At 34.7% G+C, this 19,447-nt stretch overlaps 1 protein-coding gene and 2 long non-coding RNA genes across 4 annotated transcripts; 1 reads left to right on the forward strand and 2 right to left on the reverse strand.

The window, feature by feature from the left end:
• Positions 1–1,705: 1,705 nt before the first annotated feature.
• Positions 1,706–3,856, reverse strand: LOC145793101 (uncharacterized). Its single transcript, XR_014333637.1, has 2 exons — positions 3,328–3,856; positions 1,706–2,679 (listed from the first exon to the last, which is right to left on the reverse strand). It is a non-coding gene; the product is annotated as an uncharacterized LOC145793101 (long non-coding RNA).
• A 6,051-nt stretch (positions 3,857–9,907) lies between these two features.
• On the forward strand, positions 9,908–13,389 carry LOC114323335 (uncharacterized). 2 transcript variants are annotated; one of them, XR_014333642.1, is made up of 4 exons: positions 9,930–10,140; positions 10,375–10,568; positions 11,954–12,067; positions 12,907–13,389. It is a non-coding gene; the product is annotated as an uncharacterized LOC114323335 (long non-coding RNA). The 2 variants fall into 2 exon arrangements; XR_014333643.1 differs by lacking the exon at positions 11,954–12,067 and having other exon boundaries at positions 9,908–10,140.
• Positions 13,390–13,652: 263 nt separating this feature from the next.
• LOC114323336 (guanine nucleotide-binding protein subunit gamma 1) lies at positions 13,653–18,290 on the reverse strand. The gene is made up of 4 exons (XM_028270909.2): positions 17,136–18,290; positions 14,322–14,374; positions 14,179–14,223; positions 13,653–14,078 (listed from the first exon to the last, which is right to left on the reverse strand). The coding sequence occupies exons 1-4, from the start codon at positions 17,274–17,276 to the stop codon at positions 13,994–13,996; spliced, it is 324 nt and encodes a 107-aa protein (XP_028126710.1). The 5' UTR covers positions 17,277–18,290; the 3' UTR covers positions 13,653–13,993.
• Positions 18,291–19,447: the final 1,157 nt, after the last annotated feature.

Consider the following 19,447-nt stretch of genomic DNA (forward strand, 5'->3'; position numbering starts at 1 on the left):
CACCACCGGCAACAAATGAAGGTTAAATTGGCGCCGACAAGCATCAATAACTAAATGGTGATGTTGAGAATGGTCAAAACCATCAAGACCCACACCCAATTCTCCCTGAAGTTACTCAAAATGGTATGCAAAATCAAGTGCTAGAAGGAATAAGTCATGGCCAACCTATGGCCCATAGAGCGCAAAATCATGCACCTAGAGGATCGAGCCATGATCCATTGGTGGTTGGAGGAGTTTCTGGTGCGATGAATGGTGTTCCAGCGGCTGTGGAAGTTCAATGAAGGCCTACAGAAATTTCTCTACAAAATGGTGCTCCATCCATGCCTAATTTTGTTCCACCGATTGTAAATTCTACTCATGTACTGAGCGGGTCTCCTTTGGTTTCAACAATGGCTTTCCAAGCTCAACCCGACATACCCATAGCGTGTAATAGAGTTTATGGAACTCAATTCAACGCTCCATTACTGAATGTCATATCCATAGATCCCAATGGTCAATATCACCATGTTCCTGCACCGATGGTGAATTCTCAACACCCAAATAGCCAAGTCGCTCCAGGCTCGGTCTTCGAGTATACAAACCAAGTTCTTAGAATACCACTATCAAGTTCTCTCCCTTAACAATTTCTCACTCTCGCCGATGTGCAAGCCATGTTCGATCTCGAACGGGGCAAAAGAACTTTACCTTATTTGCCCGATCCGGATATCAAACCACCATACTCTATCAAAATGTTGAGTTATCCATACCCAGAGGAGCATACGGTACCAAAGTTCATCAGATTCGATGACAAACAAGAAAATGTTCGAGAACATGTTGTTCGATTCATGGAGACTTTGGGGATTCATGGTCCAAATCATGTCCTCCGACTGAAAAAATTCTCCAAGTCTCTCACCTACCAAGCATATAGTTGGTACGTTAACTTGGCACCAAACTCTATCCGAAGTTGGGAGAAAGATGGTCAACAAATTTCACATCAAATTCTTTTAGATGGCCAAGAAAGTGACCACACTTGCCCTGTGTAAAGAAAAACAGCGGAAGGGTGAAGACATTCTCGAATATGTGAAGAGGTTCCAAGACAAAGCCGTGGACTATCACGAGGCTGTAGAGGAAAGCTACTTGGTCCAAATTTGTGTTGAAGGGGCATTGAACAGGTACAAGATGCTTCTTGATAATCACAAGTAACCCACATTTTCGACACTAATTGAAGCATCTCGGAACATCAACATACATCACTCTCAGGAGATTAGGTTCGAGACTAGTTATAAAACTAGCTTCAAGACATCCTAAGGACCTTTTGTCACTGCGGCTTCTGTGTCTTCTACCCGAAAGTCGCAGGGGAAGGAATTCAAAGGTCAGAAGAGGAAAAACTGCGAAAATGACACTCATTTTCCGTGTAGTGTTGAGGAAGTAAAGGCTTTAGTTAAAGAATGGGTGGTAGGTGGGGAACTGAAATTGCCTTATATCGAAGAGCTTTTGCTAAAGAAAGACCGCGAAGACCCTAATTATTGTGTTTTCCACCGATCATTAGAACATCCTACAGAAAAGTGCTGAACGCTTAAGAAGATCTTTAGAAAGAAAATCGAAGCAGATGAGTTAGAGTTCAAAGAATAAGGGCCTCAAGATATCTTAGAAGATGTGGCTATGATGGCGTATGACGGCCAAGCAGTTGGTGAAAATTTTCCGAATGACCTCACAACTTTGGGGATTAGGAGTAAGAGTCGACATTCCGTAGAAGAAGTCTATCTATGATATTTACAATTTGTATTTACTGTATTGCCCAAGAAGTTCTATCTTTCTTATGTTAAAAGTTCTATCTTTCTTATGTTATGAAGAAATTTATTTCCTCCTTATTGTGTATCTTCATTAGAAGTTTATTTTCTATATATTGTGTATCTTCATTGGGTTATGTTGCTTGAAGACTATTTTCATTTGTCACCTCTGGACAAAGAAAGAGAAGGATCTTTCTCCTAATCCCCACCAGAAAGGATCTTTCTTGAAGTAGAGTGTGTGTTTCCACTCAAACTTTCTCAATTGCCCACCAGAAAGGATCTTTCTTGTTGAAATAGAGTGTGTGTTCTTACTCAGACTTCCGAAGAACAACCCTTACTTCCATCAGTGCAAGCTCCGAGGATCTTTCTTGTTGAAGTAGAGTATGTGTTCCCACTCGGACTTTCGAAAAGCAACCCTTACTTCTATCAGTGCGAGCTTCGAGGATTTTTCTTGCCAAAGTAAGGTGTGTGCTACTATTCAGACTCTTGAGGGACAGCCTCGGACTTCTGGGGGACAACCTTGCTTCCATTCGGACTTCCGAGAGACAATCTTTACTTCTGCTGGTGCAAGCTTGGTAGTAGACTCGATTACTTTCCAAAGGGATCTTTCTTGCCAAAGTATGGTGTGTACTACTATTTGGACCCTTGAGGGATAGCCTCTGACTTTTTGGGGACAGCCTTGCTTCCACTCGGACTTCCAAGAGACAATCTTTATTTCTGTTAGTGCAAGCTTGGTAGACTCGATTACCTTCCACATGGATCTTTCTTGCTGAAGTAAAATGCGTGCTACTTTCGGACTCCTGAGGGACAATCTTACATCCGTTCGGACTTCCGAGGAGCGACCCTTGCTCTCATTAGTGTGGGTTCTGAAGGCATCGGGATCGTGGAGTTCTTACAAGAATTCATTTGCCTGAAATAATAAAGCCGACAAATGAGATGAGCAATATCAATTTCAGATCATGATTCAGGCATTATCGGAATAGGATAACATCAACAAATAATAATGATCTACTTAAGCTACAACAATTCTACTCCTCTCAACAAGTTTATGAAAATGCAACAATCAAGATTTTGTCTCTCCGGGACGGTTCCTCTCAAGCCGACGTAAAGCTACAATGATCACACAAAAGTTTAGCATCAACTATTTATTTCCCGAGCACACACAAGATCAACAACAACAACATCTCTGTTCTAGTTAGCCTCAATCAAAGCAAATATCAGAGAGATTCCGGAATTACAATACTCAAACATTCAACATTAAAATTCTAGCAACATCAAATTTTAATTACCAAAAGTGCTTCAGGCCTTGTTTCTATTTCAGAATAAGTTCAAGAATAGGAGTTCAGGATCCAGATATGGGATTGAAATATAAAATTAAATTATACAAATCCTGCATTATCTACCTCAAGCCGAAATTGCAACTTCTCAGAGTATAAATCAAGTTTTACAAGCGCAAGGGTTTACCTAGATTTGAAGCCAGAAAATCAAGAGAATAAGGTTTTGAACTTGTATTTACAAATCTGAGGCAGTAAAAAAAAAGGGGGTTTCAGAAGTTTACCCATGAATCGCTGAATCACGCAAAGAGGGTTTCGAATTTATACTCGCAAATCCGAAGCAACGAAGAGAATGAAGTTTATTGAATAAAGACCAAGACTCAACAAAATAGAGAGTTTGAGATGGCGCTGGAGGGCAGAGATGCAGCAGTGACGGTGGCATCGAGTGATGACAATGCTTAAAGTAGAGAAACAAGATAGGGCCATGGTGCGAACAAGGCACACGAGAGCCGACACCACTCAGTTGAGTAGATCAGCAGCGCAAGACGCGGGCAACATACGTAGGGCCAGCACAGGCAAGGCTGCAACAGATAGGGTTGAGTGGTTGCGTCCTTAGGCCGTGGTTAATGGCGACAGTAGGCAGTGCGCAAGTGACGGTAGTCTTCAGTGGTTACCGAAGCAGAAATAGAACTTTAGTTGAAGAATGTGAAATTTGGCTCTCTCCATTTAGAGAGAGAGCGTGCTGAAATGGTGGTTTTGGCCATAAAAAAAAAAAAATGGGTAAGGGCTAGAGTTTTGTCCTTTGTGTGAAGCAAAAAGTATGATGTTGATGGTCCTTTAAATAGTCGAAGTATATATATATATATATATATAAAGTAAAGAACTGATTCTAGTGGTGAAAATACCTTTAAATTACAAATACCCCTCGAAATTTGATAAAAATATAAATTTTTTTCTGAAGTTTGAGAAATTATATTCCGCTTCCTGAGGTTTATATTTACATAACAAATTGTCCCGTGAGATTTATATTTTCACACAGATTCTCCCCTAATTTTTTCGAATTTATTATAAAAATTTGACCCTCAGAGAGCAATTTGTAATTTCTCAAACCTCAAGGAAGGATTTGTATCTTTACAAAACTTCGAAGGGGGTGTTTGTAATTTGCCCTTGAAAAAGAAACAAAAATGGGTTCTTTAATTTTTCTTTTGACCTCATGGGAATGGATTTTCAAAGGCTTTTAAAGAATCAAGATTGGCTTTTGAAGAAAAACATGACACAAATATAAAATGTGTTGGCTAAACATGACATAGAGACCACCTAAAAGAAATAAAAATAAAAATAATAAAGGGCCTGACTATTTCATGGGAGAAGAATTTAATTTTTAAATCATTCTTAGTGGGTGGAGTATTGAATATTTAAATTTTGAGTTTTCATTGAGAGAATAAATCGAAGGCACAAAAGTGTGTTTGATAAACATAGCATAAGGATAAAAAAAAAAAAAAAAATTCATCTTATTAATTGTCAATTTTATCCATAAGTTGTGATGAGTCACCAATCTTATCTATAGGCCATATCAAGACAAACACACCCTAAGAGGTGAAGTGGAACATGGTCAAAAAAGTGAAAATATGCATGTCTGAGAAATTCAAAATTTCCCAAACATGCACAGGGTAAAATATAGGAGGGGTTAACTTGAGCCCACTAAATTAATTGGGCCCAATTGAAGCCCAATCGAAAAGCCCAAAAATTGGTGAGCTTGGAGAAATTGTTGCCAAATGAGCCCAAGTGAATTCTATTGAATGAACCCATAAGAAAGCCAACAAATTGGGCCGAGGAAGACCTATCAAGCATATATCGCTAAAGAGAGTCCAATAGTGCCATCCGAGGATGCTCAGATCATATAGGTGTCCGAGGAGGTTAACCTGTCACGACCCGCTTCCCGTACCTAAAGGTTAAGCATCGTGATGGCCAGTAACTGAGGTTACCTCCGGCCAATTCTTAAACAAATCAATAAACGCGAGTAGAAGTAATATTTAAATGAGGGTACCAAAATAATCATTGGAGCTTCTATTTTTATTACAAAATTATATTGACCAAAAAGTCTGATAGTTACATAGAAAAATATCAATAAAAGTGTTGTGTGTGTGTTTATTCCGCAGCCCCGCATCTAAGACTTTCCAAAAGCTATTTCTGAATTGCATTATTTCCTGAAAATTGGTAAACAACTATAAGCACATGGCAGAGTGAGAAATATTATACTAAGAGTATAAGGGACACGAAATAATCATGGATAATTAATTAGGCTAAAACATTTAAGATAACTTAGTCGAAACAAATAATTCTTTAAGTAGTAAAATTGAGATTATGTAAATAAATAATCATAACTATGGTAATTTGGTAAACAAATCATTTAAGTGGCAGAAACTGAAATACATAAATTATGTAAGTAAATGACCATAACCACGGTACAGAACAGAACAAAATAGAAGCCACAGAAGTAACAATCAGAACAGAGGTACGGATTCAAGAGGTGGCTCGTACGAATTTTAGGGGTGGCTCCCACAACAGTGTAGCACTTAGCTCTGTACAGCACTTTGCTCTACACAAAATAGAGGTCAATGGATCCATGACAAACAGAGAGCCACAAAGTGGTCAAGCAGAGACCAATGGTTATTTAAGTCCCCCAAGGTATGGGACTCTCATGGTAGTACTTACAAAACATAATTGTATATAAAGTCATAGTCAAATATTCTTAAAATATAAAACAAACATATCAATGAATTTCATTTTCACAAATAGGGTTTAGAAAATAATCCACGTAACCGAAATAATAATATAGTTTATAATAATTCATAAAACATAACTTGTATAAAATAAATATAGTAAGTCAAAACATATGTAAAATACATTATGGTGACTCAAGGTATAATATAATTCACCTTAATATTAATATTTTACTCTTTCTTTCCACTATCAAAGACCTTCTTAACATTCATTATTTTTCCTTCATTTTCTTCCTTCTTTCTCTCTTCTTTTTCCTTCATTTTCTTCCTTCTTTCTTTTCCTTTCTTTCCAGGATCACCACCTCCTTATTTATAAGGAGGTGAGAGCATCAATTGGCCAACACATAGCCCCGCGCATCTCTCTCTCTCTCTCCAGATTCGTTTAATAATTATATAGATTCATACTTATCTTTAGATATAACTACATAAATAAATTAATTTCTAATTAAATTACGCTCTATCGTATATCAACATAAAATTAATTATTTATTTTACTACCACACTCATTTTTATTATTATTTATCTATACTTTGACCCATAGATTCATAATATCTTACAAAAATTACACATAATAATACAAAATAAATCATATAATTTTTTTCAACTGTAATTAAATAATATTAGTAGAAATTTTACAGAATAACTAAAAATCTGGATTGTTACAATCTTCCCTCATTTTAAAATTTCGTCCTCGAAATTTGTCATATGTGTAAGCTGTCCGTTGCGCACTCTGATAAATATATATTAGATGATTAATCTGACAGAAAATATTACCTCAAAAAAAAACTTTTTACCATAAACAACTCACGGTCTAGTTGTCAAAATTTTGTTTGGGCCAAAATGAGAAATAATAGATGACTTTAAAAAAATTTCACTCGTTTTGTTTACGATAAAAATAAATAAATAAATAAAATGAGAACACAATGACAGAATCATATGCAGGAGTTGAAAAAATTTGAGATGAACTTTTCATTGATGGGAAATAGTTTCAAAAGTTGTATCTTTATAATTTGAACCCGCTTTTAAAAAGTAGAAATAAATTTTTTTTTTTTGAATACTGAACTGAAAATTATATATATTTAATTATATTATAATTTTGGTGGGTGCTTGAGCTTGACATCCTCTGTTTCTTTTCCTTCTATTATTGTAATAAATATAAATTATATCTATTATTCTTCACAAATTATGTACACAAAAAATATATATATATATATATAATCATATAAAATTATAATATAATTAAATCGACTAACAAAATATAATATTTAGGTACGAATTACCCACTATCCTACTTCCTAAATGTGCGTGTATCCTATGCTCCAATGATGACTTTTTTTTTTTATAAACCATTGCTCTGATACCATTTGTCACAACCCGCTTCCCGTACCCAAGGGTTAAACATCGTGATGATCAATAACTGAGGTTACCTCCGGCCAATTCTTAAACAAATCAATAAATGCGAGCAGAAGTAATATTTAAATGAAGGTACCAAAATAATCATTGGAGCCTCTATTTTTATTACAAGATTACATTGACCAAAAAATCCGATATTTACATAGAAAAATATCAATAAAAGTGTTGTGTGTGTGTCTATTCCACTGTCCCGCATCTAAAACTTTTCAAAAGCAATTTCTGAATTGCATTATTTCTTGAAAATTGGTAAACAACTATAAGCACATGGCAGAGTGAGAAATATTATATCAAGAGTATAAGGGACATGAAATAACCATGGATAGTTAATTAGGCTAAAACATTTAAGATAATTTAGTCGGAACAAATAATCCTTTAAGTAGCAAAACTAAGATTATGTAAATAAATAATCATAACTACGGTAATTTGGTAAACAAATCATTTAAGTGGCAGAAACTGAAATACAGAAATTATGTAAATAAATGACCATAACCACGGTACAGAACATAACAGAACAGAGGTCACAGAAATGACAATTAGAACATAGGTACGGATTCAAGAGGTGGTTTGTACGAATTCTAGAGGTGGCTCCCACAACAATGTAGCACTTAGTTCCGCATAGCACTTTGCTCCGCACAAAATAGAGGTCAATGGATCCATGATAAACAGAGGGCCACAAAGTGGTCAAACAGAGGCCAATGGTTATTTAAGTCCCCCAAGGCATGTGACTCCCATGGTGGTACTTACAAAACATAATTGTATATAAGGTCATAGTCAAATATTCTTAAAATATAAAACAAACATATCCATGGGTTTCATTTTCACAAATAAGGTTCAGAAAATAATCCACGTAACCGAAATAATAATATAGTTTATAATAATTTATAAAACATAACTTGCATAAAATAAATATAGTAAGTTAAAACATATGTAAAGTACATTATAGTGACTCAAAGTATAATATAACTCACCTTAACATTAATACCTTACTCTATCTTTCTACCATCAAAAACCTTCTCAACTTCCATTATTTTTCCTTCATTTTCTTCCTTCTTTCTCTCTTCTTTTTCCTTCTTTCTTTTCCTTTCTTTCCAAGACCACCACCTCCTTATTTATAAGGAAGTGAGAGTGTCAGTTGGCTAACACATGGCCCGGCGCATCCCTCTCTCTCCAAATTCGTTTAATAAATATATAAATACATACTTATCTTTAATAGATATTTAAGATAATTACCTTTTGACTCAATATTTTAATATAACTACATAAATAAATTAATTTCTAATTACACTCTATCGTATATCAACATAAAATTAATTATTTATTTTATTACCATACTCATTTTTATTATTATTTATTTATACTTTGACCCCTAGATTCATAATATTTTACAAAATTACACAAAATAATACAAAATAAATTATATATATTTTTTTCAACTGTAATTAAATAATATTAATATAAATTTTACAGAATAATTAAAAATCTGGGTTGTTACATAACCATTGCTTTCAGAAGAAATGAAACCTTTGGAGGAGATCCATTCTCCGAGGTATTGGCCTATTTGAGCTCAGACTCAAAAGAGTTCAAATCCACGAACCTAGAGATCCGAAACGCTTGGCTTCAAATGGATTCAGACACAATTTAGAAGTCGCTTCGTTAATGAGTCCCAAAACACTTGCGGGCTCGGAGTTTTATGGGATCTACATACCAGAACTATGGACGTAATGGAGTTTGAACAAAGAATCCGATCTCAAGGACGGTGAGTGGAGATAAATTCACTCTTCGGTTAAACTAGCCTATACCCTTGTCGAGGTGACACGATCTAGGAGGTCCCTGATACTCGGCAATATTTGTGACAAGGTGTTCTCTTGAACTACTCCTGACCCTTCTGTGGCAGGACGCCCTCTAGGATTAACCCTGACCCTTTGGGATGATTGTAGATCATTGATGAGGAGTGGCTAAGAAGAAGGGCTCGCTGAGAGGTTGATCTCCTTTTCGGAGATTTCATCATCCTCGAAGAGGTCACCTCCTCAGACAAGGTGGTTAGAGAGAATATTCCCCATGTGGCTTGCACATGGGCTCCATCCTACATCATGAGATGCCTATAAATAACACCCACCCATAGCTTTACAAGGAATAGATTTTGGAGAGATAACTCTTGGAAAAAAACTAATTTCCCTTCTCCATTATTAACCTTGAAAGTGAAAGTGAGAGATCTATGGGAGAGCGTTGTCATAATTCTCTCTCTAACTACTTTGCCTTATTATTCACCCAATCTCTTATCTCCATCATCTCTTTGCTTTTGTATTCTTAGTTGTGACTATTGAAAAATCTAAGCCTCTCATCATTTTTAGGGGATTTGAATTTTTCTCAAAGATCTTCGAAGACCTTCAAATTTTCTAACAACGTTCTTGACCCCTCTTATAGAATCGGATATCGAAAATCACTTGTTTGGATCATCAAACTAAAAATTGTTTATTAAAAAATTTAATAAACAGTTTTATTTTTTAATAAAATAGTTTTTAGTTTGATGATCCGAGTATATGATTTTTAATGTCCGATCGACTTAATTTTTTATAAATATAATATAATTAATAAATTTTAAAATATGAACAATTTAAATTATCAAAATTAAACAAAAATAAATAAATAAATAAAATTTTAAAAAAATGAGCCCAATGACCCACCATGTGGGGAGCCAAGTACAGATCCTCCTAGGAGAGATCTGGACTCCACACACACAAACACACACACACCTCTAATTCTGTGGAAGATCTTCTCCGAAATTAGGGTTTTCCACGCTCGCCATGTCCGAACCAGTCCCAAATCCACCGATTCCTCCCCAAAATCAAATCTACGAAGCGATCAGGATCTTCGATCCCTTCCCTATCCATTCAATTCAAGGTTCGATTTTTTCTCCCATCAAAATTCTTCAATTCATGTTACTATTATTGATAATTATATTGCCAATTCACTCTTAACCTTTAAATTTGATCTTCATGTTTTGTTTACCCTGCTAAAAAATCAAATTCAACCGATTATATGTACATACACATTTGTGTATATGCACTTATGGATGTTATTGAATCATATCGGTGGAGATTAAAGAATCTTATTAATTTATTTTGATAATTTTAGGTAGAAGATGGGGGCATTTATGTCAAAATTCTGGTTCATGTTGTTTCCTGCAAAGGAGTATAAGATTGTTGTTGTTGGATTGGACAATGCCGGTAAGACGACAACCCTGTACAAATTACACTTAGGGGGTCACTACGCACCCTACGGTTGGGAGCAATGTCGAGGAGCTTGTGTATAAAAATATACGGTTTGAGGTACAAATACTGATTTCTATTGCCCAATTTGAATCATGTCTGATGAATTGTTATTTTGTGGGCATTAATTTTTTTAGCTTGATTAATGTTAGCTCAATATGAAATCTAGCAATCAAGAAACACCCATATGAGTGTTCATCACCAGTTTGAGGAATAGATGTTGACACTGTATTTTGATAAGTAACAAAATTTCATTAAATGAGCCATTAAAGTCATGTTTGATTCACAAGACTAATAGTGAAGGTATTAATAACCTATCAAATTAGTGTGATATTCAATATCCAATTAGATTAGTAAGATAAATTATTCCCTTGCCCATTGTTTGATTTGCATTAGATAAGAAAACATATGAATGTAGGATTACAATTATAATTATCTTCTTTTTTAATCTTACCCTCGATCAATATTTCTTCACAATCTTTATTTTATCAAAATTTCTCCATGTGGTTTTGAAAAAAAATTATAAATAAATAAATAAAAGCAAAATAAAAATACAAAATACAATGACCATGTTTGGTTTATTTTTTAATATTTTTTATAAAAAAATATAAATTAATTTGATAAAATAAATATCAAAAAATATTTTTAACCTTCTAAAATATAAAATTATATAAAAATAATAAGTGTTTTAATTTTTAGTCAAGGGTAAAAGAGTTTTTTTATTTTATTTTTCAGCTCAGGATTTATAATCCCACCCTTACCCCATTACTAATGATCCTACAAATTTGTTGGATTAATTATCCTGAAACAAAATTTTAAAACAAACACAGGATTATTAGACCTATGAATTAATAATTCTAATCTCATACTCTAATTCTGTCAATCAAACATTGTCCTAAGGGAATAAAGGTGGACACTTATCAAGCATAAAGGTTAAAGCTCAATGTTGGGAAATATTTGATAGTTCTTTTTTGTTTTTTGTTTTGGGTATTCAAAAGGGGAGGAGCTAGGCTACGCTTGCCTCCCCGCCAGGCTGCTCACAAAAGGTGGGAATAGCCCCAACAAGGGGCTACGGGATTTCGAACCCAAGCATCTAAGCAAGGCAGACGAAACTTGCCCGTGAACCAACCCCTCATTGGTATATTTGATAGTTCTTGTTTGTTGGAGAAATTATTTAATTATAATTTGGCTTTTGCTGTTTCATCATGTGTTAATTTATGAACCAAAAACTTTACGGAGACACTTTTGGCGAATCATTGGTAATCAGAAAGAGTCTGCACTCTGGAGGCCCAAAAGTCAGGAAAACTAGGACCCCCAAGTGAATCTTAGGATGGATCATGGCATTTAGCATTCCGAATAAATTTTTTTTTAGGTCTCTCTACTTTTAATCATCTGATGATAGGACCAGCATGGCTATAGGTTTTCCACTCTTTTATCTTTTGTAGATTTGGAGATCTGCCTTATGAGGCATTGAGGTCCTTTTTGATGTTGGTTAACGTTCAGCCATTTGGATTTCATGAAGATGCTATCCAGTTCTTCAAAAGGCAATTCGTGAATGGGTATCAAGAACTTGAACTAACAAGTTATATTTGGTTCAAATTACTATGAGTGTTGTGTTTTTTTTCTTCATCTCCTGTAGTGACATCTGTAGACCTTCTTGGGCAACAATTTATGTGCTCAACTCTTATTTATTTATTTGGACAAATACTTATGTTCTTGGTTCTTGGGATGGTTGTGTTTATGACTGATAGTGGAAAAGTGAATTGTGTTTGCATTTAATGTTTCTCATTTCAAACTAAAATTATGTTAGGAGACTGCGAGGTCCTGAGTAGTGATATTCAATGCCAACTCAGATTTCTACATGAGTTTTACTCATTGAATAGTTTAGGACTCTGTCTACACCAATGATGCATGTTTGTTTATCTCAATAGCTTACTGATTCCTCTGGCTTCTGTATGGTTCTTTCCCTCTAAATACTCTTTTTTCCCATTTCAATGTTAGTTTGACAACCCAAAAATGTGTTTGATAGATCGCATTTGATTTTGGAAGTTGTGCATCCTAGTTTGGTTTCTGAATTCCTATCCCTCTTCAGTCTCTTCTTTTTGGAATGTAAAATTGATTTAGTGGGTGTTTGGGGAGTTGCTATTTTAAGAAGGTTATTTTAGTTTTTTGCTATTTTAGTAGGTTAAAATTTTTGTGTTTGGGAAGATAGTTTAATTTTTTTGTAGTTGGATAGGATGTTTGTGAGAGAAAAAGTGAAATGATTATGAATTTGATGTGGCATATTGGCTATTTTATCCTATTTTGTCTTTTTGTGAATTTTAGCTCAAAAAAACCAAAAAATAGCTTTTGCCAAACACCCCCTTAATCAGTCTGCCTGCTAATGTTGTTTTATCAGGTCTGGGATCTCGGAGGACAAGACAGACTTCGGACATCACGGGCAACATAGTATCGAGGAACTCATGCAGTTATTGCAGTGATAGACAGCACAGACAGCCAGGATTGGTATGAAGGATGAACTCTTCAGGCTGCTCCCGCATGAGGATCTTCCAAATTCTGTAGTACTCGTTTTTGCAAACAAACAAGACCCCTGCGGAGATAACTGATGCCCTTGCCCTTTATAGCATCAAGAACCGGGATTGGCACATTCAAGCCTGCTGTGCCCGCACAGGAGAGGGTCTGTATGATGGTTTGGGGTGGATTGCTCAGAGGGTCACGGGAAAGCAACAAGCTAGAACTGTAAACACAAAAATTCCCATTTTCCATCTTTTTTTTTTGTATTTTAAGGATTGAAGATGATAAATGTTTCTTCCGTGTACCATCTAACCGAATGATCATTGTGCCTCAAATAATTTGCTGATTGAAATTTTATTTCAAGAAAGAACTGCACATGGTAACCTTTCATTTAACATTTTCTAGTAAAACAAAACTGAACTAAAAAAAATCTTAACATGTCTTCTTGAATTGTCTTCTAATAGAATTTGAGAGACGCCCAACTCTTTATAAAACTTGAACTTAAAAATCCATGTTCTAGCAATATGTCCAAACGAGGCCCTGTATGCAATCAAACACGGTGCAAACAGTGCTTTGGCTGTTTTTCCCATTGTAATATGCCAAAATGTAACACTACAGAACAATCCAAACTGAGAAAAGCATTTGTTGATTAAAATATATTTCTAACTTTAATTTGCATAAAAACAAAAGAAATCCAATCATCTTCTGCACAAAGGAGCATCACATTTTGTAATGTAACATCAACAACAATTTTGCAAACAAAAAGAGCATTGCTTGCAAATTGTAACATTGTCTTTCATGATCAATTCCTAAAAGGAAGGGAAAACACTATAATTTTCTGCACAATGGAGAGCATCATTTGCCAAGGGCAAGGAATTGCTCAAAAATTGTAACAAGTTTGTAAGCTACCGATTCTTTTTCGCCTCCAACAAATATTAAAATGGAAGTGGAATCTTGCAATTCAACAGCCGTCACAGGATCCAGCATCGGCAACCCTGTGAATCTTGGGGTCCTTCAAACCACCGATCCCAGTAAGGACTTGTCGGGCCATTTGTTCTGTCAAACCAAAATAAGCAAACTTTTTTCAGAAACAACTAAGGTTGAATACAGGCCATTTTAAAGCGATACAGAGAGTTGGGTAGAAGAGAGGGATTACACTGGAAGTAATGGATCTGGTTTTGTTTCAACGATGATCAGCAATCTGGTGGCACAAAGTTAGATACAATAAACATATTCATTATGATCCTGGTATGAGTTATACATATCATTTAAGCAGTCCAAATATTCTCTTGCACTTACTCCTTGCATGCAGCTGAGGCCGTCTCCATTTTTTCAAGTTGTTCCAGCTCTTCCTGCAACAACGGTTTTGTTAAAGAAAACATGCTCAGAAAATACCACAATTTAAATTTGAACCATGTGCCAGCTAAATCTATACTGAGAGTCATTGTAGTATTTCATCTAAAACAACATTAGCTAGTAAGATGATATGAATCATACGAATACTTTCTGATGCAGCACTTTACTCCTGGACACACTTTCTTCAAGAATAAAACAGACAGGTATTTGAAAACTAGAGTACCTTCCAAGATATGAATCGAAGATTTCCCACTGGAGACAATTACCAGAATCTTTTCTTTCAGCAGGAAACTCAGGGCTCTAGGCTAATAAATTCCATTAAGCTTTCTACTGATATACTACTAAACTTGGTCATGGATTTTTCTTTTCCTCCCCCGTTTTGCAGGGGTGGCTTCATTTATTGCAATGGCTTCAAAAAGGTAAACACATCGCTAACTTCCAATTTTTCCAATCCGTTCCTACACGTTTTTTGTGGATAGACTCTATAAAAGAAGTGATTCTCTGCATCACCCTTCTTGTTTGACCCATCCACCAAAGGTCGATTATGCAATGTGACAGGTCTCTTAGGCCTTGGATCATTATGGCTTTAACTGCTAGAGGAATAGGGCCAAGGCTGTGACCATGAGAAAGAAAGAAGAAAAGGCATTGTATTATCAGAAGAAGTCACTTGGTCACCTATCCGAACCTGAGCACAGCATTGGGGAATCTTGCACCGGTGCAGTTCTCATCGCCACCACATCAAAGCAAACTTACTCAGGAAGCTTTTACAGGCTCATCTGGTGGCTAAAGTAAAGAGAGATTACTGGGAAAAAAGTTCAGAAAATGACATGAAGATGTTGACTCAAGCAAGATTAAAGGCTGGATGTAAGGCTATATACCTACTTACCAGGGAACAAAAAAATGTTAGGCTATAACTGGTCCACCTTTCTCCACATTCAAATTGATGAAATCCCCTCGGGCAAATGAACCAAATGACCATTTATCTATTTTTCCGATCTAATTTATGGGAATTCATTCTTCTCCCATTTCAAGTAATTTTCAAAGAAATAAATTGCAGCAACAGTAAACAACAGCACTGTGAGAAAGGCGCATCGGGCACATAGTACATCAATTAAGAGGACAACTATAGAGCTACCCTTTTAGGACAACTCCAACAAGACTCAAACCGAGGTCTGCCTGTTTAGGAGAACAAAGAGGCATCAGACATTCTGTAAGAGGAGTGCGTTGTTTATTATATGGGGAAAAAGTGCACTAATGTGCAAGCAAGTCTATTCAAATAAATAATTTTGTGAATTCAGAGGTTAACATGCTAATTCACGTTACTCACCTCACCAGAAATACATATACGCAACCCTTGCATGGTGGGCCCATAAAAGAAAGGAAGTATTTTTTAACTTTCATTTTGGATGCACACTTGTCTATACTGAAATGGAATTTTTTCAATGCATGACAATGGAGGATAAACTGAGAAACCCGTCATAATGGTAAGTTTGAAAACTTGAAAAAGTCATTCCAACTAAAAGTTCTTAAATGGGAAAAAGAATAACTAAATTTCAATTTTTTTAACTTTTGTCATTTTTTCCAATCAACACTTTTATTGATTATCATTTAACATGAGTTAAACACTAAAAACATATGTGCCTTTAGTTAAGGATACAATGGTAGAATGGTGCACACACTACATGCATGAGTCAAGAGTTACGAAGATGAAACATAAGGGACATAAATACAAAGAATCCCAACCACTACAATAGTAAACGACAAAAAGGCAGTTACATATAAACTATAGATATCTGATTTGAACAATTCCAAGTCAATCTCCCAACTCCCTTAAGTATTTCCTTTTAAAAACAGAAGCACACATTTTATGAGGGGGAAATTCTCAAAAATTTCTACCCTATTCACCAAAGTGCTCCTTGGTCCTCACTAACACAATAGAAGGAGAAACCAAACCATAAAACGTTAATCCAATATTCTAAAATCAGCACAAGCAACCACATCATTCTTTTCCAATATCCATCAATCTCAGATGAGATTTGGAAGCTAAACAGTCGCTCCAAACAGAACCCATTTATCCATCACGAGCTCAATACGATGAAAAACTTAAAACTCTACATCTACAAAGGCCATTACCAAGTATTTGGTCCTGTCAATTTAGGGTTAGGCCGGGTGAACAATGTGCCGACCTAACCTCCAGCAGCCTCATCTGGATTCATACTGAACCCTTCACTTTTTACCATTTAAACCCCAATCCTAGATCATTTTAGCAGATGGTACAATCCTTCATTTTAAAACTACGAACATAATTACCTTCATAATCAAACCTATGCTAAGTAAAAATGTATTAAAAAGGGGGGATGCTACCCATTTATCCCCCCCCCCCCCCCAAAAAAAAATAATAATAATAATAAAAAAAAAAAAAATCCCACCAAAGCTTCATTTCCCCAATCTACACCATTCACAGACAGTTACAATTAACCAAATTTATACGAATAAACACTATCCTATCCTAGAGTTAAACAATTACAATGCAATTATCATAAAGAATTGAAAGAATTTTAAAAAAGAAAGCTACTTCAGAATCATAAACAATGCACAATCCAATTCAAGATTCCAATTTTTCATCCACAATCCATCAACCAAAGCATTGAACTTGATTAACTAGACAATTAACCCCCAAAACAAAAAATCAAATCAGATATTTTTAAAAAATTAAAATTAAAATTAAAAACCCATCAAAAAGGCGAGAGAAGTAACCTCTAAGAGCCGAGCTTCCTGCTCAAGTCGCTTCAATTCAGCTGAAATCCGATGCTTCCCACGCGTATCAGCCGCTGCAGCCGAAGCAGCCGCCGCCAATCGAACGCGTTGGTTTCCGTGATCGACCGATTCGGATTGCATAACTCTGTCTCTCTCTCTCTCTCTCTCTCTCCGCACAGACAAAACTCACAAATTCTATATATATGTGTATTTATGTATCTATGCAGGGAGTAAAAAACAAACCCTTGAAAGAATCATCAGAAGGAACAACTGAGAGCATTCATCTACACTTCAATCTCCATTAAAAACAATGGTATCAAAGTCTAGTCCATGGATCCTATTAAAGTAGAGAGAGAGAGGACTTTGTATGAGTTATTTGGGTTTTGGGTTTGCAAGTTTAATGTAACTGCCCTCAAGAGGAGGGGATGGGAAGTGGAAATCTGGGCAAAAAGGAAAGGACTTTTCTTATTTTTTTAGTTGTTGGAGTTGGGGTGTTGTAATACTACAAATTTCGATTTAATTATTTAAAAGTTATTGAAAATTATCATTGTATAATTTAAATTTATTTTATACATAAACTTTACATTACATAATTCAATATAAATTTGCTACTAAAATGGCTTAACTATAGAGGGGTAAATTTTGAGACTACTTAATTATATAATGATAAGTTATATATTTGCACACAGGCAGAGAGTATAAAGAGTCGAGATTCCAAAGGTCATCCTTAGACGGTTGCTATATAATAAGTCTATCAATCATATAACAATAAGTCATGGACTCACACAGAAATAAGAATTCGAACTCACACTCTTATCACTTAATACAGTTCATCTAGGTTTAAAAAATTCGTCTTACCAACTATATATACTACTCCCTAAATAAATTGACTCCAAAAAAAAAAAAAAAAAAAAAAACCTAAAATCCCAAAACTTATATCTTAAAATCTACACGAAGTACCACACCTCTCAGGGTTAATTTAGGATACTAATTCATAACATTTTTCTTTTTATACAGGTATGGAAAGGTGAAAGGTATTTTATTCTTTTTTGCTCTCATTTTCTGTGTCCTTTTTTTTTTTCCTTTCTCTCCTCCTTTTTTCCAACTTTGTCTTGTCTCTCGTTTTTATTCCAACTTTCCTCCACGCTTTGTTCCCTTTCGATGTTCCAACCCGACACTTTCGTTTTATGAGCGTGTCCAACCCACACCACACATTTTTTTTTTGTCTTCTTTTGAGTTTGAGACAAGTATTGAGTTTGTTTGTCTCATTTCATCTTTTAAATTTTTATGTATTAAAAAATTAAATTAATTTAGTAATCATAATTATATTAGATATCTTTTTTAAAAATATAAAATATATTATTCATTTTCGTAAAGACAAATTTAATGGAAATAGTTGGCTGCAATAAATTGGTTCAAAAAATTTGGGGCCTAAAATCAAATTTTAAATATGATAGTTAAATATTTAATTTAAATAATATTTATTTATAATCTTTTTTCCCATATCTATTATTGTACCGACAATGAGAATTTTTATTTTGTTGGCTTCCAAATAATTTTTTTTTTCCCTTTCTAAATGAATGTCTTAGTCATCCTTGTTATTGAGGGTCCGTGGACAAAAAGGTTTTATTTTTCTGACTTTTTGATGAAGAAGTTTTTTATAGGACTTATTAGTGTGTGTTTTTTTTTTTTTTTTTTGGGAAATATGTGGTCACAGGAAAAGAAAAATACAAAATAATGAAAAAGTAGAGCATTTTAATTATTAAAGTGTATAAACTTTTTTACTGATTTATAAAATAAAAAAAAAATATTATCTCTTTTTTTCTCCTTTGATGTTTAGTCTTGGGATAATGAGGATTTATTATTTTATTGGGCTTTAGATAAAGAATTTATTTTTGTAATGTTGTTAAAGATCAAAAGAGAGTAAAAGTTAAGGACTTTAGGAAAAAATGCCAGTCTTTGTAGGGCCTTTTACAAAGCTGGTTTAACTTTCCTAGACCGTTTTCAAGGATGCAATGCAAAGGCATTGTGGTTTTTTTGCTTTTTGTATTAATTTTTTTTTTTTACTTGTTATACAAAAATATGCATTTAATATGGGTCATTTTCAAGTTATAACAAACCATGCACACAATTTAGGAAAAAAAATATTTGAGTAATAGAATAACAAAAGTGCCATTTGCCTTATTTTAACCCATTGCCAAACGCCTTATTTTAGTCCATTGGAATTTTTTTTTTTAATAATATCCAAGAATATATAGTAAACATTCTTTGATTTAAAAATTAAGAGCGTTGAGAAATTCTGCTCAAAATGT

This window comes from Camellia sinensis, chromosome 6 (assembly GCF_055761805.1).
Source record: "Camellia sinensis isolate YWXY chromosome 6, ASM5576180v1, whole genome shotgun sequence".
In the NCBI taxonomy this organism is placed as follows: domain Eukaryota; kingdom Viridiplantae; phylum Streptophyta; class Magnoliopsida; order Ericales; family Theaceae; genus Camellia; species Camellia sinensis.